The 22,469-nt window shown below is 44.8% G+C and overlaps 1 protein-coding gene across 5 annotated transcripts in view; it reads left to right on the top strand.

Moving 5' to 3' along the window:
* The window catches only part of Samd4a (sterile alpha motif domain containing 4A), a 218,425-nt gene that overhangs the window by 158,103 nt on the left and 37,853 nt on the right, over positions 1–22,469 (top strand). For 3 of the 5 annotated variants that reach the window (XM_059273750.1, XM_059273749.1, XM_059273754.1), the window contains exon 3: positions 11,997–12,260. The exons of the other annotated variants lie outside the window; for them this stretch is intronic. In XM_059273750.1, coding sequence (XP_059129733.1) covers positions 11,997–12,260 — 264 coding nt within the window. The remainder of the gene's footprint in view (positions 1–11,996; positions 12,261–22,469) is intronic. 5 annotated transcript variants of the gene reach the window in all.

Raw genomic sequence — 22,469 nt, 5'->3', positions numbered from 1 at the left:
ACTCTATGCATGTTACAAGACCAACTTTCATTGATACAGAAGAGTAAAAATGGCCAGGCAAATAATAGCATGTCCAAATAAGTTAGACTCATTTGGAAGAACCTTCCCTGTGTCAATGGGCTAATAGCATCCTGGAAGATCACCTCTGGGAGGGGCTGAGAGATCATCTACTGGTCTTCATGGCCTCTTCAACATTGTGTCTTCATCTTTTAGAGCCTGGTACATCATGGACATTCAATAAATGTCTGGTGAATTCATCTTCTCTAACCCTTTGTTCTGCTTATGAGGAACCAAATGTCACCCAGACTTGTAACAGGTTCTCAACCTGAATTTCTGAATATAATGAAAGCATTTAGAATTTCCAATAAGAATTTTAGTCAGTCAGTATTGTATAAATGTTAGGAATGACAAGGTTTTGTAAGTCCTGGTCACTAATGGGGAAGGAAGTGAGTCATATACTGTAATACACCCCCTCCCAAATAAATATGAAACCTGAACATTTAAAAATACATGGAAGATTGGCTTGCAGATATAACTCAGTGGCAGCACTTTTATTTGGGATGCAGGAGACTATTCCATCCCCAGTATCATAGCCCTCTAAAACATATTGGAGGTAAGTAAAGGCCAAGTTGAAACATGACCTAAGAAGACAGAACAGAACAGGTAGTTTGTCAATATACAGACCAAATGTGGAAACTGCCACTCTTATGATCCATGAAACACAATATCAGAGTTATTATTCATGCCAGTGTCCTATGCTGCATAAGTATGAATGCCCTTAGACTAGCGAGTCCTTGGAGTTTATTCCCCCACACCCAGGTTAATCTCACTCTGACAACTAGTCTAACAGTTTCCATGGCACTAGTATATATTAAATTATCCCCCCCCCCCAACAATCCTGTGGTGTTGCTCTTGATAGCTATTGATGAGGAGGCCTGGGGCACAAAAGGATCACATGAATTCCAACTGAATTCCCAAGTTCTTTACAAGTCGGCAGAGTGTGTTGGCTCTGGTGGATATCTTAACCCCAACATCCACAGAACAAGTATCAAGACAGCGAGCCACAGCTGGGTGTGCAATCAATGTGTCTTAACCTCGAATGCGCGCGCACGTCTCCGGGTGCCTTGTGAAAATACAGATCTTGATTCAGTAGTCTTGGGAGAGATCTAAGAGTCAGCCTTTCTATCAAGGTGCCAGCAGGTGCCAGCGCTACTGACCCCTGGGTCTAGAAAACTTTTGGTTTCTGATGGAGGATCACTTGAGCCTTCAACAGCTGTGTTTCTAGACCAAGGAAAAGTATGGTGTGAAGTTTCAGTGTGTGATTTATGTTCCGAAAAGGCCCTGGGCTGTGCTCCCCACCCTCCTCTCTTAAGAAGAGTGAAATAGCTCCAAGAGAAAGCAAAGTTGTCTACGATTAAAAACATTGTCTGAGGATGGTTATCTTAACCCTCCCCCGACCCAAAATTGGGCAGTGGTGGTGCACACTTTTAATCCCAGCACTCAGGAGGCAGAGGCAGGCGGATCTCAGTGAGTGAGTATGAGGCCAGCTTGGTCTCCAGAGTGAGTTCAAGGACAGTCAGAGCTACGCAGTGAAACCCTGTCTCAAAAAAAAAGAAAAAGAAAAAGAAAAAGAAAAGAAAGAAAGAAAGAAAGAAAGAAAGAAAGAAAGAGAAAAGAAGAAAGAAAAGAAAAGAAAAATACTAGAAGTCTATTTTCTGTAAACCATTCCACTCTGTAAGAGCAGAAACCCCCATATGAACAGTGAAAATGCTACAATTCAAAACCTGCAGTAGTTTCGAATCTGAGCCAGGTGTTTTGGGCAGCGTTTGTTGGCGTAGGGTGGTGTGGTGGTATGTGCGATGCTAATTGCTTATGCTGTATGCTCAGAACCAAGACCACAGTGAAGTCATTTGATGCAACCTGGCTGAGTGTTTCCAGAAACACTTCAGATGTGTTACGTGCTTGATTTTGAATTACGTTTTGGTCGTTGTATGTTGAGAAAACTTTTAATGCTACCAAACCTTTTGGCAACTCCCACATTCAGTTACAGGACCTCATCTGGGGTGGTCGTGTTTAAGAAACTGTGTTAAGTAAATAAATGAACACACACCTCCATGATTTGTAGGACAGGTAAAGGGGACAGCAGCAATAAACAGGGAAGAGAGGGAGCCATCAACCCCAAGACCACTATTGGCATCTGGACTCAGCCCAGCCCCAGTGGCCTGCAAGGCCTGCTCTCTTTGCTGCCAGGATCTGAAGCCTCTTGCCTTCTCTATCTTTATATCCAGCAAGAAGTGAGGATCTTCAAATCTTGCCTCTGCCCTGGGGAACTGAGTGATGCCGGGAACCCAGAATCTGGGAGTGTCTTACTGCAGGACAGATTGACAACACTCAAGTAGATGTGTTGAGAGCAATTATGAAAACCCCGTTTTTCTAGGGTAGGGGAAGAACAGTACAGTTTAAATGATAAATACAGTGCCAAGTCAAACATCCCAATCATTATATGTAATTACAGACCACGGTAAATCAATTACCCAAACTGAGTACCGCTCCCATCATCCCACACTCAGAGAGGCAGGTTGCGATGGTTTAGCATTCAGGAAAGGGATGGAGGTGAGGAGACTGGGCACTGGCATGGAAAGCTTGATAACTTGTCCGAAATCACGTGGTGATTCAATCAAGTGTAATCAAGAAGCCAGGAGAGGCTAAAGCATCCAATTCTTCTTAATTAACAAAAAAAAAGTCATCTAATTATCAGTGTAAGCTCCAATTGTGGTCCTTTTGAATGGTCATTTATGTGTTATTGTTGCATTTGACATTTAGATGGAATGCTTTAATGAAAACAAGAGCCAATTCCCTAATCGGTAAATTGCCCCGCCAGTGCCTTGCTGGGATTCTCACTCTCGTTTTCTCATTGAGGAGCTAAGTTAAGAATTGGGAGCACACAATACATTTCTAATCATTTATAACCCGTCTTCTACCACTAGAAAGAAGAAAGAGCCACGGCAGTCTGGTCAAGGCAAACTTGGGTGTTTCAGACTCAGAAATCCTGGAACACACGCTGTGCTTGGCTGCCTTGTCTGCAGTAGGGTATAGGCATGCTCTAAGAATGTCTGACCTTGCCTGACCTCCCACGTAAGAGCCCCACGTTCCTATTACATGTGAGCTGTGGGACTTTTGCGTAGTGAAGACCTTGCTTATGGTTCAGATCAAGACAAGAGCTAGTAGACAGGGCTTGAAGATATTGTTAGTTCCTTTCAAGCAGTTAGCTGGCTTCTCTGAACAAGTGTTGGTGGTGGTAACAAGGTGTTAAAAGAGACCCTGATGATTTGTTCAGTAATTCTGGCCATGCATGGCCTTGGGACAGATGCTCAATTGTGAAGTCCTGGCTACTTGCAGTAACACATAGGGATTGCCTTGCTGGTCCCACACTCAGTAGTGGTCAAGGAGTTGTTAAGTGCAAGATGAACGCTGTATGATATAAATCAATGAAACTCTCCCTGGATAGGTGTGCAAGTGGGTGGGACCACAGGTACAATGTGAGAGAAAGGGTTTAAAGGAAAATATTGCCACCAAAGGATCTCTCCGAGTTTTGCTTTTCTCGAAACACATTTTTTTTAAATGCATATGTAAGGAAACGTTAAGGGAAGCGTCTGGTTAAATCTACTCCTGGCACCTGTTAACTGTCCTTGCTTTCCTTACCTGGCGTCATGAACAAAGCAAGCCAAAGTCTGTCATTCTGTCTGAACTCATTTCTGGATATTACTTTCTGTGAATAGAAATTTTTGGGCAAACCTGAGGATGGCATGCGTAGTTAGAGATGTAGAAATGAAAAAGAAAACACAGAAAAGTAAAGTGAACCCAGTATACAGACTTGAAAAAGGCTGGACCAATGCCATGGTCCTTTGAGTGTCCTAGGACACCTGCCTAAGTGATGCCACATTACTGACATAGTCACTGTCTTTGGTTTGGATAATACTGTGTGAGCGGCTCTGGGATAATTCCTTTCAGGTCCACTTGATTTGAAACAGAAATTGTAAATGTGAATCTAATGATTTTTATAAAATGTCTGTGTTAGTTTGGGGTCTAATTTATTCCACAAATAATGACGCTGTGGTGTCAAGCAGCGGTTATCTAAAGTAGATTTTCTACTGGATGACACCCAATTTCACCATTACGGAAACGGACAAGGGCCCAAATGAGATGTCCCCAAGATGAATGCTGTAATAAAAACCTGCCAGAAACATTCTAATTTAGTTCTTAAAAACCAAATATTTAAGTGATAGCATGAAGACCGAGACGAACATCTCTGCTCTGCCCGAGGGCTAAACTATATGGAGGTAATCAGAGCCAACACGGTGACAAGGACTCATGATATTGGAAAGACTTCTCCAGAAGCCGTCCTTGCATGGGACGCTTTCATTTCAATCGTGTATGAAAAAGAGATTTAATGAGCGAAAAGATGAAGCCATAGGCACTTGCCAACCTGGTTGTAATGTTCTCTGCAGCATTCTTTCCTTCTAGAGCCTCCGTCTGGTCTGGTCTGGTCTGGTCTGGTTTGCATTAGTCTGGTCTGGTGTGGTCTGGTCTGGTCCGGTTTGGTTGGTTTGGTTTGGTTTGGATTAGTCTGGTCTGATCTGATGTGGTCTGGTTTGGTTGGTTTGGTTTGGTTTGGATTAGTCTGGTCTGGTCTGGTGTGGTCTGGTTTGGTTGGTTTGGTTTGGATTAGTCTGGTCTGGTCTGGTTGGTTTGGTTGGTTTGGTTTGGTTTGAATTGGTCTGGTCTGGTCTAGTCTGGTTGGTTTGGTTGGTTTGGTTTGGTTTGAATTGGTCTGGTCTGGTCTGGTCTGGTCTCCACAGGCACTTTCTCTTCACAGAAAGCATGCAGCTTTCCCCCTTGGCTTGCTGGAAACACCCCATCTCCCACCCACACCTCTGCTTTGTGGCATGCTCTCTTGTCTTCCCCGAAAAGGAAGTGGAGTCTGAAGCCTGATGGGGAAATTTCCTCAGGGGTTCCCACATTCTAAGCCCCGGTTTTCTAAATGTTTGGGCAAGAAGCGAAGGGTAAGCATGCAGAGTTGAGGCTTTTGACTGTCCGGATGTGCTTGTAATCTGTTTTCTAAAGCAGTGTTGGCAACGCATGTGAAGTTTGACCTAATAATTAATTTTCCTCCCTTTTCTCCTCCTCTCCCCCTACTTAACTCTGCTCGTGACCATAAATGTGACTCCTAGGGGGGGCTTTTTGCATGATGTCATTGATCAAATTCTCTGCCATTGCATTTTTCAAAATGTATTTTTGAAGTACTATGAATCTTTTCTTCCCTGAAGCTTCCCACCACAGGGCCTCAGACCACAAGTCCAAACAAAGAAGAATAATTCAGGGCCTACTGTCACTTACTGTGTTACCCTTGAGTCTTGGTCAAGGTGCTTAGCCTGACTTGGAGGTATGAGCCTTTAATCCCAGCATCTGGGAGGTTGAGACTGGTGACTCTCTATGAGTTTGAGGGCAGCCTGGAGCATAGGCTACAGAGTGAGAACCTGTCTCAGCAAAAAAAAAAAAAAAGACGAAGAAGGAGAAAGAAAAAGAAAAGCAAGTGCCTAGAATTAGACATCCAAAGTAATGATAGTAGAACTCCGTTCTTTGAATTGAAAGCTTCTAGTAGTAATTTGTAGATACACTGAAATCATATCATCAAGACAAATCCACAGGATGGAACCCTAACTATGCTTGATAAAAGGGGGAAGAGAAGCTCCACCCACCCCAGTTCCTTTCAAAGAATAACCTTTTTGAAACCTGACAAGTGTTGACCAACCTCCTTCAGTAAAACTTAAGAACTGTGTGTTGTGAGCCCTGAGATGTTGTCAGCAAAGGCTCTACTGATGCTCTGAACAGGGGGTAGGGCAGGTTTAGGAAGAGTTGTTAAAGTGCAGCATCAGCAACACTGTGGGTGCTCTTCTGTGGTGCTTTGTCATACATAAGTGTACACGCCATATGTCGCCTGAGTCCTAGGGAATCCCCCAGGACCTTTTCATTTGTGAAATAAGTAAATATTTTTAAACAATATGCAAATATGTGGGCTCCTTACCTTAGCTTTCCAAATTAGAATCCCTAAATTAGAATGACTTATATTTTAAGTTTTTATTAGCATATGTTAATCATACATAATGTGTGTTTCAATAACTTTTCATATACATATATACATATATGATATATATATTTCCCCCATTTATAAAAATAACTTATTTTTATAAACTTAATTGTGCTATTGGATTAAATTCTATCACACGAACATCTAGAAATTTGAGGTGGCTTAGCAGTTAAAAGCACCAGCTGGCTGCTCTTCCAGAGGACCCAGATTGGATTCCCAGCACTCACATGGCAGTTTACAACTGCTTATTACTCCAGTCCCACAGGATCCAATGCCCTCTGCTGGCCTCTTTGGGCACTGCGACAGACTTGCAAGCGAAACACCCACACACCTAAGTAAAAATAAAGGGAAAAAGTTTCAAGTTACCAAATTTCTGTGAGAAATAGGCAACACCTTGAGTTTAAAATGTAGGTACTAAAAAGCTGAAAGCCATATCTGCGTCACTGTGCTCACAGAACCTAACCTTGAGGTGGGAGCATAGGCCCCTTGGTCAGATGGGAGAGGGCCATGTCAGTTAGGTGGGGATCCTTACTGCCTTTATTGGAACATCAATATCCAACATCTTCAACGGTCTAAATTCTAAATGTTAAACCTGAGAGAGGTAGAAACTCCCAGTGGTAGCAAAGAGAAGCCATGGCTGCTTTGAACACGAGGAAGTCATGACCACAGAAAGTATTCTAATAGTTCCTAAAATCCCCTGGATCACACTGGGAAGCACCTGTCAGTCAAGACAGAACAGTCATCTCTGTCAGCTGGCAGTGCCCCAGGTTAATACCCAAAGGGAGCGGTGAGTTAATAAAGAAGACGAAAAGGTTGAGGTCCCCTGTTAAAACAGTACTGGCACTTCAGATCTGCTGAGCCAAACGAAAAGAAAAGCAAAAATGGCTGTGAACTCAGCATTGATCATTTTCACTTATATTTATCTCAAATTAATTCCCCAATTGTCCACATGCTCTTAAAATTCATAGTGCAGTATTTCATCCCCTGGCAGGGCCTGGTGTGCATAGGGATTTTCAGGGCCTCACGGCTCTCGGTTAGAAATTATTGAGTGATGCTGTCTTCTCAGAGACCTCTACTTCTCAAGCATTAGGAGTCTGTCCTCATAAAAAATCTTTTGTTGTTTTTTTTTTTTTAATTACAAATCACAAAATGAGAAAGAGCTGATACGTGTGATGCATAATGAAAGGTCTGTGTAAACACTAGAAGAGTTTTTTCGAGACAGAGTTCCTCTGCATAGTTTTGGTGCCTGTCCTGGATCTTGCTCTGTAGACCAGGCTGGCCTCGAACTCACAGAGATCCACCTGGCTCTGCCTCCTGAGTACTGGGATTAAATGCGTGTGCCACCACCGCCCAGCAAGAGTATTACTGTTAGAGTCGCACTGTTAACTTCTGTCCCATTATAGAAGATTCCATCTGACGTGAACCAAAGAGACAGTAGGTCCAGTATCCTACACCTTCCTTTCTCCAACAAACCTCCCTATTTCTTGTGCCAGAGGCAGAAGCAATAGTTTCACTTAATATTCTCCAAAGAGTCCTAAATAATCTGAAATTTTCTTCTGCCTGAATTTTATCTCACTAATTAAAAATGAAGGCGAAGTCTAAGTTGGTTAAAGAAAATGAGAAATAAATCTGAATCCCAGGCTTTCAGGAAAATGCTCAGAACAGACTCCATGCACAGCTGTCGTATATTTCCTTTCCAAGGTGTTGAAAGGGATCACATCAAAGATGCCAGGAGATGAGAAAGAAATCATGAGGTCGGAGAAGCTAGCTGTCCCCAAGTGGCATAATGGAGTTTATCATGTGGTCAGGACGCCCTCAATACTGCCATGCTACTTGGCTGCTATATAGCCAGATTATTTTTATTTGCTTTTCCCCCATATTTCAAATAGACATACTCAATACTTACCGTTTACACCGAGTCACTTGAATTTATAAATACTCTGAAGGTTGTGATATCCCAATGGCATGTGTATGTGAAGCTGCTTACACAGACAAGCACAGACCTGAAATTTCTCGTCGAGATTTCTAAAACTATAAGCAGAATTGAATTTCATTTCAATGATGCCAAAGAGTCACAACTGTGGTCCCCTGGGCAAATTTTAGTGTGAGTTTTCACATAACGAAACCATCCCGCAGCACACTCCCCCTCCCCCCCCCCACACACACACATACACTGTTGTAAAGGTAACAAATGCAGTATAAATCTAGGGCCTCCGCTCAAGCAGAACTTGCCAATGGATCCCCGTGGAGGTTTTGTCAAGGTGCACTTCATTCTGCAGCATTTGAATCTGACTCCCGGACAGCCCTCTGAAGCAATCCTTAGCCACTGGCTACGCACAGCAGTCAATAGCAAGTGCATTCAAGAGCCTCTGCGGAGGCCCTTATAGGGCGGCTACCACCAGCCAGGCTGCAAAACTTCTCAGGTGTCTGCTTTTACTATTCCTCCATCCTGACTCATAAGAAAACAAACAAAAACCTTTTTTCATTTTCCCCCTGAATGTCCATATCTTCTCTCCCTTTAACTTCAGGTGAGTTCTTAAAGCAAATGCAACCATAGGGCCACCGCTGATGATCGGCCCAGCCACCTCCACTTGATCCCACAGATGTGTGCTAGTCTTAGAGACTGTACCATTCATTAGTCCCTCTGCCACTTTAGACCAGTTTACTCCAGAATAAGACCCAACAGCAAACTTTGCCCAAACCTACAGGTTTATCTTAACCACAGATCATCCGTGATCATCCTCAGTCTCCTCCACACAAGAAGATAGGACTGAAGGCTGGAGAGATGCCTCAGTGGTTGAGAGCACGTACTGCTCTTGAAAAGAACCCAGGTTCGGTTCCCAGCAACCACGTCAGGCAGCTCACAACAGCATGTAACTCTAGTTCCTGGGGATCTGATACCATCTTCTCGCCTCCAAGAGCATCAGGCATTCAAACGGTACACAGACATACACACAGACAAAACTCACACATGTAAAATAAAAAGAGTGAGGAAACAGGCCTCCACTGTCCACCTGTCTCAGCTTTTCCGAGAAGCTGAGGCATTTGCCCCACACAGCCTTCCTTTGGTTTAGGGTGAAGTTCAGCAAGGCTGTCAACTTCCCACCTTCTCTAAATATCAGAAGTTTTGTGTGAGGTTCTATGCTTGGCTGCCCCGGCCGGATGATTTCAGAGAGGTCTGAATGTGGGCAGTCCTAAGAATAAAGGGGTTCCCTCTACGATACAGAGGAGGTGGCCTTTGAAGGAAAGTCACCAGGAAAAGGCCCTGCCATCTTAACTGCAAGTGTCTTGTTAGACAAAAGCAAAGGCCAAGTTCATGCCTCTCCCCTCTGACTTCACTTAAGCTCAGGAAAACAAAAACAGTTGTGTAAGTGTCTGTTCCCATCCCTACAAGCCCATTCAGGGAGGAAAGCCTCTACCTCTAATCCCAATTGCCGGTGGCATTCTGGGACACTGGGACTCATCCCACCAGGAGTGAGAGGTAATATGGATTTTGAGAAGTGTTTAGGTACAAGAAAACAAATTGGCTCCATTCAATGATGTAATTCAGCTACTACATAGGTATTTTATTACTCTAAGCATCCAAATCAAAATGAGGGGCTGATGAGGTGGCCCAGAGGGTAAAGGCACATTCTGGCAAACTGACAACCTGAGTTCAGTCCCTGGACCCACGAGGGAGGAGAGAGCCAACTCCCACAGGTTGTCCTCCTACCTACCTATCTACCTACACACATACACACACACACACACACACACACACACACACACACACACACGAAATACTATACTAACAGCAGCCATGAACCATAAGACGTAGATATTGATTATTTCTCAATTTTGTTATTATATCTAAACGTTCTAGCTATCACAGATCCCACCTGCTCTGCCTGATCCCTTTGGGGCAAGTCCTGTTCTATAGTTTCAAACTCCCTTGAATCCCAGCTATGTGGAGGAGACCCCAGATGGAAATGTGGTCATACCTGCCTAGCACCATTTGAAGTCCCCACCAGAGCTACAAAAATGTAGAGCTAAGACAGAAAGTTCCAGCATTCAGGGAGGTTCCAGACAAGTCTGCCCACTTTTATATAAATGCTTAGATAGGCATGAAATGAATTTTCTGGATGTCTAGCTTTTCTTTCCATTCATTTCTCTCTTAATTTTTGTTGCTGTTTCCTATTTGTTTTTCCTTTTTTTTTTTTTCTAATTTTACCCCAATTGGGAGCAATGCATTTTCCAGAAAGCCTTTTCAAATAGTTTGTTCTTTAATCTAGTGAAAATACACCTGATAGGGTCTTTTTTTTTTTTTTAAAGTCACATTCACAAATCTTTAAGGTAGATACAAATCCGATGCCTTCAACAGAATCTATTCAAACTGGAAATTTCCTAAGTAGATTACAAATGTTATACTCAGAAGCGCCCCCACCCACACTTTTTTGTTAATAAAAAAAAAGTTGTTAGTCCTTTTGATTGTCCCGATTCATACACAGGGCCAAGTGGAAACAATGACCTCAAAAGTATTGAGCCTTGTTGCTCTTAGACTCTACGGCTTGGAATGGTGCCAGCTAACCATCAGACCATATCAGACATGCTTTTTGGCAGCAGCCTGCCTTTTGGCTCTGGTCTTTATTTTGAAGGTGGAGTCATGGTAATCACCTGCTCTGGTCTTTATGTAGCTAATATCCATCTATAATCTAAAGGCAGTACCTTCCACTATTTGGGCCATCTGGTCTACCTACTGAAACACATAGAAAGTTCTTGCCAGCAAAGAAATATATGGCTGAAACTAGGAACAGCAAGTACCCCATTGGAGGGGTTAGAACTGGAGATGGAATTCAATGGCTTCCCTGGAAAAATGTTTAAAAATGCATGTGGCTCAGCTCCACATTAATACAGCAGCAATCAAAATAGACTGAGAGAAAAGTTATGAATAGACTTATTTTGTAAAGTCACTTACACACCCAGCAAAACCAACCAAGGGTAACATCGGCTCCCCCAGCATTGATGTTGCTTAAATCCCTCCTTTGAGTGCCTTCAATTTAATTTGGCCAGTTACGCTCATTTTGTTGCTTTTTCCTAGTTTTCTGGAAAATAAAAAAGGAGCTCTGCAGATGTTGCCCACTGTGTGGAAGGACTGAGCATGCTCAGTGGGAGTGCCTTGCTGACTGCTGAATGAAAGCCTTGTTACCTGAAGGTGTTTGCCAGATAAAGTTTGACATGAACCCTGAGGGCAAGGGAAAGAATTGGCCTCTTCAGCATGACTGCCAGTGCCCCATACCCTGAGGTCACATCAGTGCTAGGCTCCCTCCCTGAGCTCCTACCACCATTCAGAGGTGACAGTCCCCTAACTCCTGTTTGGAATAACTAGCTCAGTGTCTAGATCAGCCTTGCCCAGATCCCAGATGGGGACCAGCCTGCCTGCCCTTCAGGTCCTCCATCCCGATGTGGGTAATATCATTCTTGCTCTTTAAAAATTATTGTCCAACACAGGCTTTGTTCACTTTGGTCGGATGGCCTCTTCTAAGCTGTCAGCTTTGCCCAGCTGCTCCAAAGTCTGATTTGTAAGTTTAAAATAAAACCAGATCCAAACTCACAAACGTGAAGACCAGGTGTGTGAGCACCATAAGTTTGGGCTCCAGGGTGCAACCTAGCCCACAAGCAGGTCCAGGCAGCCCCCTCTTTAGCCAGTAGAGGGAAGGACAGTCCCAGACCTGATTCAACCCACTATGACCACCAGTGGAGTGTAAGAGTTAGCCACGGTATCTCTGAGGGTGCAAAGGTATTGTGGGTTATTCTGCGTCCCAGGCTAACATGGGGAGAATAACCTATTTCATTTTATTTTTTTTTCCAGTTCTCTCAGGCCAGGCACACCACAGCCCTTTGAAACGATCTGTATCCCTTACCCCACCCATGAATGTGCCAAACCAGCCTCTAGGACATGGATGGATGTCTCATGAGGACTTACGAGCTAGAGGACCCCAGTGCCTCCCATCCGATCATGCCCCCCTGTCTCCACAAAGCAGTGTAGCCTCTTCAGGAAGTGGTGGGAGTGAACACTTAGAAGATCAGACCACTGCTCGTAACACATTCCAAGAAGAAGGTAGTGGTATGAAAGGTGAGTGACCACGAGAGGAACCAAGAGGCCCTCCCTTGATTTGGAGTCCAAGGGGAAAGAGAGGTGGTCCATAAGAGAGATGGAGCCCAGCTCCTCACATTAGGCTTGTGCATTCGAGCCACACCCTCCAGAACTCCAGAGCTGGCCCTGGAGGAAGGTCTGGAAGCCTCTTTCCAGCTGATAATGATGTCAGCTGGTGAGACAATAGCCAGGCAGGCTTTTGGGACAATGCCAAGGGCAGGCTCTGAAAGTGCCCTGGAGCTGCCATTAATAGACAGCACTGAGGTTTGCTGTTTCTGATCTTTGATCAGTGATCAATGATCATTTGCCCCGACCCAGAAGCCAGAGCGAGAAAGGTCAACATTCTGTTTTCCGTTTTCTGTGCCCTGACTCTTGGACACTGAAGACTCCTGCTAGCCTGGATAGGGTCATCTGAGAAGATGCCAAGCTACTCCACCCTCTTCCTTGCTGTGCCTAGGGACCTGTCACTAATTCAGAGAAACAAACTATTGATCTTTTATTACTTTATTTGCTCTCAATGAAGTGTAGTAATATTTCTTTTTATCATCCCCTTTTTGTTTGATGGTCAAAGAAACCTTCAAGCCCCTTTCTCTGCATCTGCTTCAAGGACGTGAAAACCTTCAGTGTTTTAAGCCTGATAATAGATTTGCATATTGATGGTAAAGACTTATTGTGCAACCTAAATAAATGTTCCTACATCGTCTGTCAATGTACCCTCTCCTACAGATCCTCCTCAGGAGACAGAGATTTCCAAATTACCCATGATGGGTTCACAGAGGATGCATGTGTTCTGTATTTTTAGACACCAGTTGTTTGGGGGGGATAGAAGTCCTTAGGGAAAGATACTCATCAGAGACATGCTGATAACAATGTTAGCTAGTGAGACAATAAGCAGACAGGCTTCTGGGACAAATGCTGAGGACAGGCTCTCAGGGGCCTCCATGCTGCTGTTAATCCACACTCCTGATGTTTGTTATTACTAATCCTCCCCTTATAAAAGAGGAGGCTCTTGACCTCCTCCCTCCCGACATGGGAACCTAGCACAGAGAGTATGCCCTCAACTTCTCAGGTGCCAGTATAAGAGAGCGCTAGGCTGAAGAGTGGAGCCCATCAACATAGGGAGTGAGGCTGACCTCCAGTCTTCCTCTCAGCGGCTTGGGGAGATGTCTCTCTATCCCGGCCCCTTCCCGTGATGGTCATGCAATGAGAGACCCGTAGAAGTAGGGTGTGTCTTCGAGGTTTCCTCTGAGCATACAAATGAGTCTTTAAGAACAGCTAGTGCAATGAGTCATTTTTGACATACAGGGTGTATAACCCTCTTCCACAGGGCTCAGGGGACTGCATCCTAGCACTGGGGGATGGGCAAAACCCATTCCCAAATGATGCTACGTCCAGGTAAAGTTCAGTGCCTGGACAGCTGGGACCCTGGTAAGTCAGAGGAGCATTGACTCTGTGTTGACCAACATGGAGAACTGAGGAATAGACCGTTGGCTTGGAGAATACCAGCATCACTGTCTGATGTCTGAACACGCTTACTTCATTCCTTTCACTTTGTTTCCTTTCTTTCTTGTTATTTCTCCACTTGTTTGGAGGGCTTATGCACATTTACGCATTCTCCCAAGGTGGGCACATGTGTGCTTGCAGGCTTCTAAGGTAAGAAGTGAATAGAGATAATGTGTTTGGTTTTAAAGAAACATGAGCAAAAAGGGAAAATTGAATGAATATCCCATTGGCTTGATTTTTGTTTTTGTTTTTTGGGTTTTGGGTTTTTTTGTTGTTGTTTTCTGGATAAAAGTCAGACACCTTCCAGAACTCAAGGGACACCTGTGGATAAGCTCTCTTGATTCCTTTCTCTAGAATTGGTGAGAATGGTCTTCTCAAAAACTCAATCAGTCACAGAATCACACAGCCAAAATGTCACATCCAAGATTTTCATCATGAGCTCATAGGTATCAATAAAAAAGAAGCTATTTGGTGGCTGGTTGGAACAAAAGACCCTCTCCATGTGTTTCTGCCTGCTTTGATCTATTGGACTTACTTTTCTTAAAGAATTGGATGGAGAAATCAATGTATAAGGACACTAGCAAGTAACAGGGGAAAAAAATCAAGAGATGGAACATAATAGATGATGAATTCTATTTATAGGGAAAATAAAAATTCTATTTATAGGGAAAAGTATTTTCAGCTGACTATATCAGATAGTAGAAATGTCCAAACCCCCAAACACATTCTGATGTGGCATAGGGCCAGTATTTATTGAGCACAAATGTTCCTTATTCAGCCCTCTTGTGAAGTGGCCCCCAAGAACTTCTCCACATCAAGATTCCTCAGCATGCCTTCTGAAAGTTGCATCTAGGAAGAAACCCTTAATATACCCATTCCAAGGGTTTGATCTCCAAGCCTAAGAGCAGATGATCACGTAAATTTTCAAATTCTCACTTTCTGAGTAGTGCGCTATGTAGTTAAGTGATGTCCATCCGAGAAGAAGCCAGCTCTTCCTGTGGAACCCCATGCTTGCTTTCCTGTACCTTGGGTCCCTTGGCAGGGGTAGAGATACCCAGGCCATGACCAAGCAACTGCTTTCTAATTTTCAAATGTCTGGTCTGCGAGAACAAGGAAGCTGGAGTAGAATTTGGAAGAGTTTCTATGTCCCCTGGGAATACATATCACCCTCGCCGCACATCTTGGGAAAACAGTAAAAGCCACCATAATTGCATTCATCCTTCTGGCCAACGGGTGTACATGGCTGAAATCCAGGCTTTGTTCTTGCCCACCTTCTCATCTGGACAGAATAGCTTGGCTACCATCCTCCCTTGGGAATGTATCTCTTGGGTCAAGCACGCAGAATAAGCCCTCGGAGGATTAATGGCTTCCTCCTGCATCTCTGTGCTTTGCTGCTTCTGGTAAACACTTGTGCTAGTGGTTTAGGTTGGCTGTATGGAATACGTAGGGCCTCAGGCTAAAGAGAAACCATGCATGGGATTGAGTACTCCACTTGAAACCTCAAGCAGCAACCTGAGCCAGAATGTGAAATTTTCCTGTTACCAATCCCTCAGGAGGCGGCTACTTAGAAATGTTTGGACTAACCATGCTGGCTATGTTTTAAATTCAGGTCTCTGTGTTCTTTTCAAAAGCTTCACTGTGACTTATCCCAGGAGAAAGACTCTTGATTCTGAGTCGGTACTCAGTTATAATATCCCTCATTTCCAGGTAGCAGGTGAATGGAATGTACTCTCTAAGCTCTTATCTCAGGTGGGACAGAAAAGAAAGTCTCCTATTACTAAATTATTTCTTTCCTAGAAAGAAGGCAGCGTAGTGGTGGAAGGAATGTGTCTGCCCCTCAGAGTAGCATGATGAACTCTGAGATGATGAGCCCAACACCCAGAGATTTATCAGAGGGTCAGAGCTCCTGGTGTGGCTTTGGTATGGGGGAAAATTCCTGATTCGCTTTTGTCTTCATTTAAGCCATTGGACTTCTCTGTACCTACTAAGCTCTGGGGAGACAGAGGTGAGGGATCCTCTAGCTTCAAGAGACTCACAATAACACCAGATACCTGATGCAGGGACCCTTGTTGGGACATTTGTCCCAACTTGAGGCAAGCACCAAGACTGTCCCTAATTCAAACAGGGCAGAAGTCTCTAGAGGAGGTGAGGCTTGGAGCTAAGCCTCAAAGCATGGTTAGAGGTCAGCCAATATAGATGGAGGGAAGGTATCCTGTGCTGAGGGAACAGCATTGAGGACTTGTGTAAGGTAGGGGTACAATCTACAACTAGGGTGTTAAAGGCAGCTGGGAACCCAATCTGCAGAGGAGGAGCCAGATCCTTGACCTTGAAAAGGATGGTGTCTTTTATTCTGAAACTGTCGAAGGAATTTCTACAATAGAACCACCTGCCTAGATTTGCATATTAGAAAATGGAACCTGCACACCAGTATGGAAAGTAAAGGAGAGGGGATTCTGGATTTGAAAACCAATGGAGAGGTGGAGGATTTTTCAGCCATAGAGGACAGTGAAGTTGAGTCAAGCCAAGCCGCAGTGTGAGTGGAGACCATGGAGTGTGTCCCAGTATCTCCATGAGAAACAGAATGGTGAGGACTTGGTGACAAGTGAGTGTGGACAGGGATGCGCAAGAGGCGTTTAGGATGACACCCCGGTTTCTGCCTGGGATAGCTAGAGAAGACTTCTACAGTGCAGGGCCTATGGGAATCAATGAGGGACAATTCGGCATGGTGAATGTGGGAACTTGCAACCGTCTGGTGGAGGTTTGCTCGGTGGACCCACAGGGGCTCCACGCTCCCCCGTGGCCCAGTTGAGCAGTTTGTGTTGTGTGTACATGAAAGGGTGTTGGACATTTCTCCGGAGGACTGCATTCCAGGAGTGGAAAAGCCTATAGATTTGGCTGTAGGAAGAATGGTCCCCTGAATGAGGGAGTTGATATTGTATGTTCTTGGTGGGAGCTGCAGTCTCATTATCACAGAACAACATTAACTGGGTATGCTTGTGGCAGGCTGCTTCCCATTAGCACAAAAATACAGAGGTAATGGAACTTGATTATTATGTGTGTACGTACATAATAGGGACAAAAGAGGGAACTCCTGGCTGGAGTAACCTTGACAGACACCGAGTAGCTAAGAAAGGAGAAAGCCATTGACTGTGAAAAATGTTTGTCTTTTTGAGGGAGTCTCTCAGCTGAAACTTGAGTAAACTTTTTTGCCCTGTAGCAAATAAAACATATTGTCTCCTAGCAAATAGCTGGCTTAGGATTTGGAGCTGTTTTTGAAATGTAGGCCTTTGGTCCTTGGCCTCTCTCAGAATGGAAACGAGAGAAATTATTTAGAGGTGAGATCTCAAAAAAAAGGAAACTGTTAGAAACTTTGTAGGACTTTTGAATGCAGCGCCTCTGAGGGTCTTAACACTCTGAGTGATGAGTGGGACATGATGTGGCACCGTGTGTGGCTGGGACACTTTTCAGCTCAGCTGTCATGGAAACTAGCTTAGATTCAGAATGTTGTCTTTCCAGGTGTTATCTTGAATGTATTTAACTGGAATAAATTCACTGGGGTTTTGTACTTTTTTTTGTGTGTGTGTGTGTGTGTGTGGGTGTGGGTGTGGGTGTGTGTGTTTAACTCTCTGACATAGCCATGTGACCTGCCCTGCACAAATGGGTCCTCATGGGCTTGTGCTAATTCTGATAAGCTAAGAGCTCTGATGTCTTTGAAAAGCAAATTCCAGGACTCCTCCTAGTTCTTAAATGTCTCAGGACTTTTAACCTCCACTCCTGAGTGGAAGATACTCAAGTGAGTGTCATCTTCAGCTGGAGGGATTTGAGATCCTCAGTTCCCCTTTAACAAAACACAACAGGCCACTTGAAGCACAGCACTGAGGAACACCGTGGTAAACGGAAGCACCCGGAGGAAGTTTAGTTCAATGTTTGCATCAAATTCTTTGAAGTATTTTACCCCAAATTTATTTGTTCAAAGATTCATGGTATGTCCCCATGAGAGGGGAGCTCTCCTGAAACACCCTAGATACTCTTCAGGGTCAAGGAGTTCCCCTCAAGAGGATCCAGCTCCTGAGGATGCAACAAGCACACCTCCTCCTTTTTCTCAGTACCTGGAACAGAATGAGGCCCTTCACTCTGCTCTGGCCAAACATAAAGACGGGCTTTACGGTGTCACTAAACTGCAGCTCTCTGTTCGGGAAGGATTTGCTTTTTCTCCAACTTCAACGGTGAAGTGTTAGTCCCTTCACACCCAGCCTTGGTGTTTCTTCTCTCCCTCGGAGAGCATGGATGCAACCTGCGTCTTAGAGAGAAGGCTGTGTGAGATCAGTCTGGCTCTCTGAGGAGTTAAGAGTTGATTTCCGTCATCAGGTACCTAGAGTACCACAAATAAGCTCTCTTGTGGGAAACTGCTCGTTCATGTTTCTCTCTTCTAGATAAAGAGCTGCCTTAATTTCTCCCCCTCCTGTCGCTGTCCTTATCAGCTTGTCCTCATTTGAGGTTGGGCGCTGCATGGCTTGTTGACCTGGCTGGCTAATGCAGCAGGCGTAAGAGAAAAGCAGCCCATATTCTCACTGAAGCCCAGCTTCCGTGTGAGCTGCGGACATGACACAAAGCCTCTCTGTGGTCAAGGCGTCCAAACCCTAAAAGGATATAGAAATGATGACAGTTTAAAAGTTGATCCCATTGCTAAAGACCTGAGGGTGGACATAGAACACATGCAAGATGGGTGTGGAGCCCTGTTATCCAAAATAGCCAGGAGAAGATAAAGCAGCATGGCCTATAACAGGAGCTGGAAGGAGCCTCAGGAAGGATGGGATGCCAGACCCACAATGCCCGCCACCCTATGGCTTCACCGTGGCTCTCTCCTGGTCTCATCCAATGTTCCGTGTCTATGTAGCTGCATCTACTCCCACGGCAGAACCAGCAAGCATGTATAGTAACAAGGCAAGCTGCTTTCTGGCTCAGCCTCCTGCCAAGGTCTTGGTGCACTGGCTTTCCCCTTTTTTTCCCTCACCAAACTTGAACCAAAGGAGCCATCTTCAGTTCATTGGTTGTTTTCCTCCTTCCCTACTCTTCCTGACGTTCAAGTACCATCAGTTTCCACCTTTCCATTCCCCTCTCGTCCTTCTCAAGCACTCCTCTGGGTCTTCTTCTTAAACTCAGGTCCTGGCCTTTTCTCACCATCCTCCAGCCACCTTCCCATCACCGCCATCATCTTTCTGAGGCAACCTGGGCTTCCAAGGTGCAGATTTCAATGGCTTTTCTTCATCCGCAAGACGAACATCTACTTTCCTTGTTTGGACATTTCCTATCTCAGGCTCCTGACTCCTCTGCCTGGGTGTCCTCACTTCTCTCTAGCTGGTTCCACCATTCACCAAGCATTTTCTCTACCCTAAATATGCTGTGGCTCTGACTTTCGCTTCTGATGTTCCTACCATGGGAAACGGCCTCTCCAATGTGGTTTGCCCAATGGACTCCAAGCTGCTCCTCCTCCAAGCAGCGGTATGCGAGGAGCTTCCTCTCACTGCCTCAGCAAACCTAAGTGTTTATCACTCTGTGCTACCCCAGGATTCAGGTATTCTCAGCGCTTATACTGAAGCGCTTATAATTCTTGCATGGGACTCAGTCATGCTCTGTAGATCATAAGTTCCATGATGACAATGGCATGTCTTTACAGAGTCTGACCTCTACTGATGGTACCTAGTAAATGTTGAACCAATAGAATTCCATCAGCTGGCAAGGAAATCTGCCTCACATGTAGCGAAAACATCTGTCTCTGTCTTGCACTGTATGTGAAGATGTCTTTCTGGCTTGGCCCCTGCATTGCTATGTCCAACCACCGAAGCAACCTAGATGAAGCTGACAGCTGTACCCTGAAGACATATATGCCAGATTTACATTTCTTTTCTCTGCAACACACCCTCTGTGTCTCCCATGTGCCTGAATCCCCCAACCATAGCCACAGCTTCACACATAGACATGGGATCCAAGCTAAGAGGTTAAAACGGTTCTCAACATTGCATTAACAGGATAGCCTCTAAGCTTTGGTTGGAGCTCAGGCCTGGCTAACTTCTTAGAGAATTCAGCAGCCCAGTTATGGGAAGTCTTGCTGACGGGAGCGAAAGAGTCAAGGCCTTCAGTTCTCTTGCCTGTTTCCCTTTTAATGGAGTTCTGTTTTCATCTCTGGCAAGAGAACGTCGCTCCTCACCAACCAGAGAGAGAACGGTTGGTAGGCTATGTTCTTTTCTGTTGTTCTTTTGGGATCCATTGTCGTTGTTGAGATGGGCTCTTACTGTATAGCTGGAAGGCTGTGTTCTTCAGGACTAAGATTTCCTGCTCTTCGTTCACCCATCCTCAGGAAGGAGGGAGAACTCCTTAGGCACATGGCACTGAGCTAGGACTGAACTAGCAGGCTGACTGCCTTAAGGAATGGAAGGTCAGAGGAGCCTACATTTCCCAGGAATATGCCTGGGAATAAGTCATTAGGAAGGCCTAGCTCATCCTGTTGTGAAATTGTATAGGAACCTTTTCCAGGACAACTACACCCAGTGACCTGCATTTTGAAGAAATGAGTGAGGCAAGCTTGCCTGGTCCTGCCTGTCCCAGGGGATTCGAGCTGTCCAGATTGCTTTCTAGAAAAGAACTAGAGCTTAGTGAACTGAGAGTTTCCCCTGGTGCTTCCTGACTCAAGATACCCTATTATCACTTCAGCTTATGAAACACCCAGTTCGCAACACGTCTTTAAAGCTGAGGAGTTTGTTCATCTTACCATCAGTGGATTTGGCATAACTAAGCTTTGGGGCCCTTGGTTAAAAAAAAAAATGTGGTCCATGGAATTGTTCCATCCTCTTCTGTAAAGACTTGTGTCCTAGTGTAACACTGGATTACCCAGACTTCTCTGAATCATGACTGTTGTGTTTTCTGAGCAATGATTTGGGACTTTTCAAAGAATGGCACACACGAAGCCTGGTGGCCAAGTGATGGCATGTTAGCCCATCAGAACACCAGCACTGTGGTTAATGGTTACCCATGTCAACCCATGGTTACCCTTGTCTGCAGAAGTATTAGTGTTGTTCCAACGAAAGCAAGTGTGTGGTGGAGAATGAACGTCTGCTCATAGAGCTCTAGGGCGTTATATCAGGAAAAGTACCAGACTCCTGGCCTAGTGTGGCCTGAAATCATGACCCAGGGATGCTTGGCACGGAAAAGTGTGTTAGGAGTTAGCAGTGTGCACCTGGAGAAGCCTTGTCTGAGCATAGTTAATGATGGTCCCAGAGGGACTCTTTTGTCACAGTAGATTGAAGGCCTTCCAAGCACAGAATCAAGTAGTCTGAAACGTCAAAGTCTGTTCTGAATTGGATGTTCAATTCTAATTCTCAGAAATCCCCCATCTGTGGTTCTCACACTACTGCAGAGTACAAAGTCCCTTCAGCAGGCTAGTGATCACCTGCTGTGCCTGTCTTTAAGGACATCACCCCCTGTCCACACCCCCAGAGCCTTTGGTTTGGTTTTCTCAGGAGACAAAGCCTGATGTCAGAGTTGACTGTCTTCCATCAGCCCTGGTTATCTTTTCTAAACCTTGAAAAACTGCAAGTTCCCACCTGTCTTTGAATGTGGCTGGCTGGCCCATCAGTGCCTCCCAGTGAAACTCTTTGTAATCAAAAGGGACAGGATCTTGTGACCGATATGATTAGTGATGGGATGACACCTCACAGGAAGCACAAATGACGCTTACCCTGTGCCTTAGCATCTCAAAATACTTGTAATCTCTGTTTACTTAGCTCTATGGCTGGTGATCCCTGCAGTTCTTGTGAGGATTTGGTACAATGTAGGAAAGAGCTGAGGCTCAGAATACCTGGGTTCTAGACCCCCTCGACCACATTCTTACTCTGTGATTTAGACTTAATGGCACAATGTTGCCATCTGTACGGTGAACAAGGTTAGGGGAAGACGATTCCAGAAACATTTCAAAGATCTTCTCAGCTCAAAACTTCTGACGTAAAAGACTTTGGGCAAATGATTTATTTTGGTTCTGATTATTAAAGCAGTGGCTCAGTGGCTTTTCACTCCAGTAATTTTCTTAACTCTAAAACACCGGACTTGGGATTGCCTCAGTTGTGCCTTGGAGGGTCCATTATCCTGTGGTCTAGACCGCGTTTGGATCCTTGGTGTTGTGATATCGCTTGGGTTGGCACGCAAAGAAGAAGTCAACGACACATCCAAATGCATCCCAAAGCTTGGAAAAGTGACTAGCAGCCATCCCACAGCAGTGCCAATACTGGTAGTCCAGGATGCCCTTTATCCCACAGGGAACTGGAGAGGCAGAGGAAGCGTCAGGCAGGGCATTTATGGGGGGTCAGCTGTTACGTGTGTTTCCTGCTTCTAGAAGTGGCTGACTAGCTTGTGGAGATTTGCATTGAGCCTCAAAAAGAAATGTCTTGAGGGTGTAGACTATTGCATCTGCTCTCAGCGTTCTGTGCCAGTCTCGCCAGTCAAACAGCCCAGCTGAGGCAGTGGCCCTTTGCATTTTATTTTTTTATTACGATAAACTCCTTTGATAACTTTAAAGGCTCTGTGGGAGACTACCTAGAAAACTTTCCATATATGTAGAATTCCTGTTTGCCCTGAAATGCTTAAACCCCAAGTTAGCAATGCCTGGTCCGAGGTAGACTAAAGGACCCAGTG

The sequence above is a fragment of the Peromyscus eremicus genome, chromosome 9, assembly GCF_949786415.1.
Source record: "Peromyscus eremicus chromosome 9, PerEre_H2_v1, whole genome shotgun sequence".
Taxonomy (NCBI): domain Eukaryota; kingdom Metazoa; phylum Chordata; class Mammalia; order Rodentia; family Cricetidae; genus Peromyscus; species Peromyscus eremicus.
Note: the sequence above shows the minus strand (reverse complement) of the source record. Positions and strands in the feature narration are given on the sequence as shown.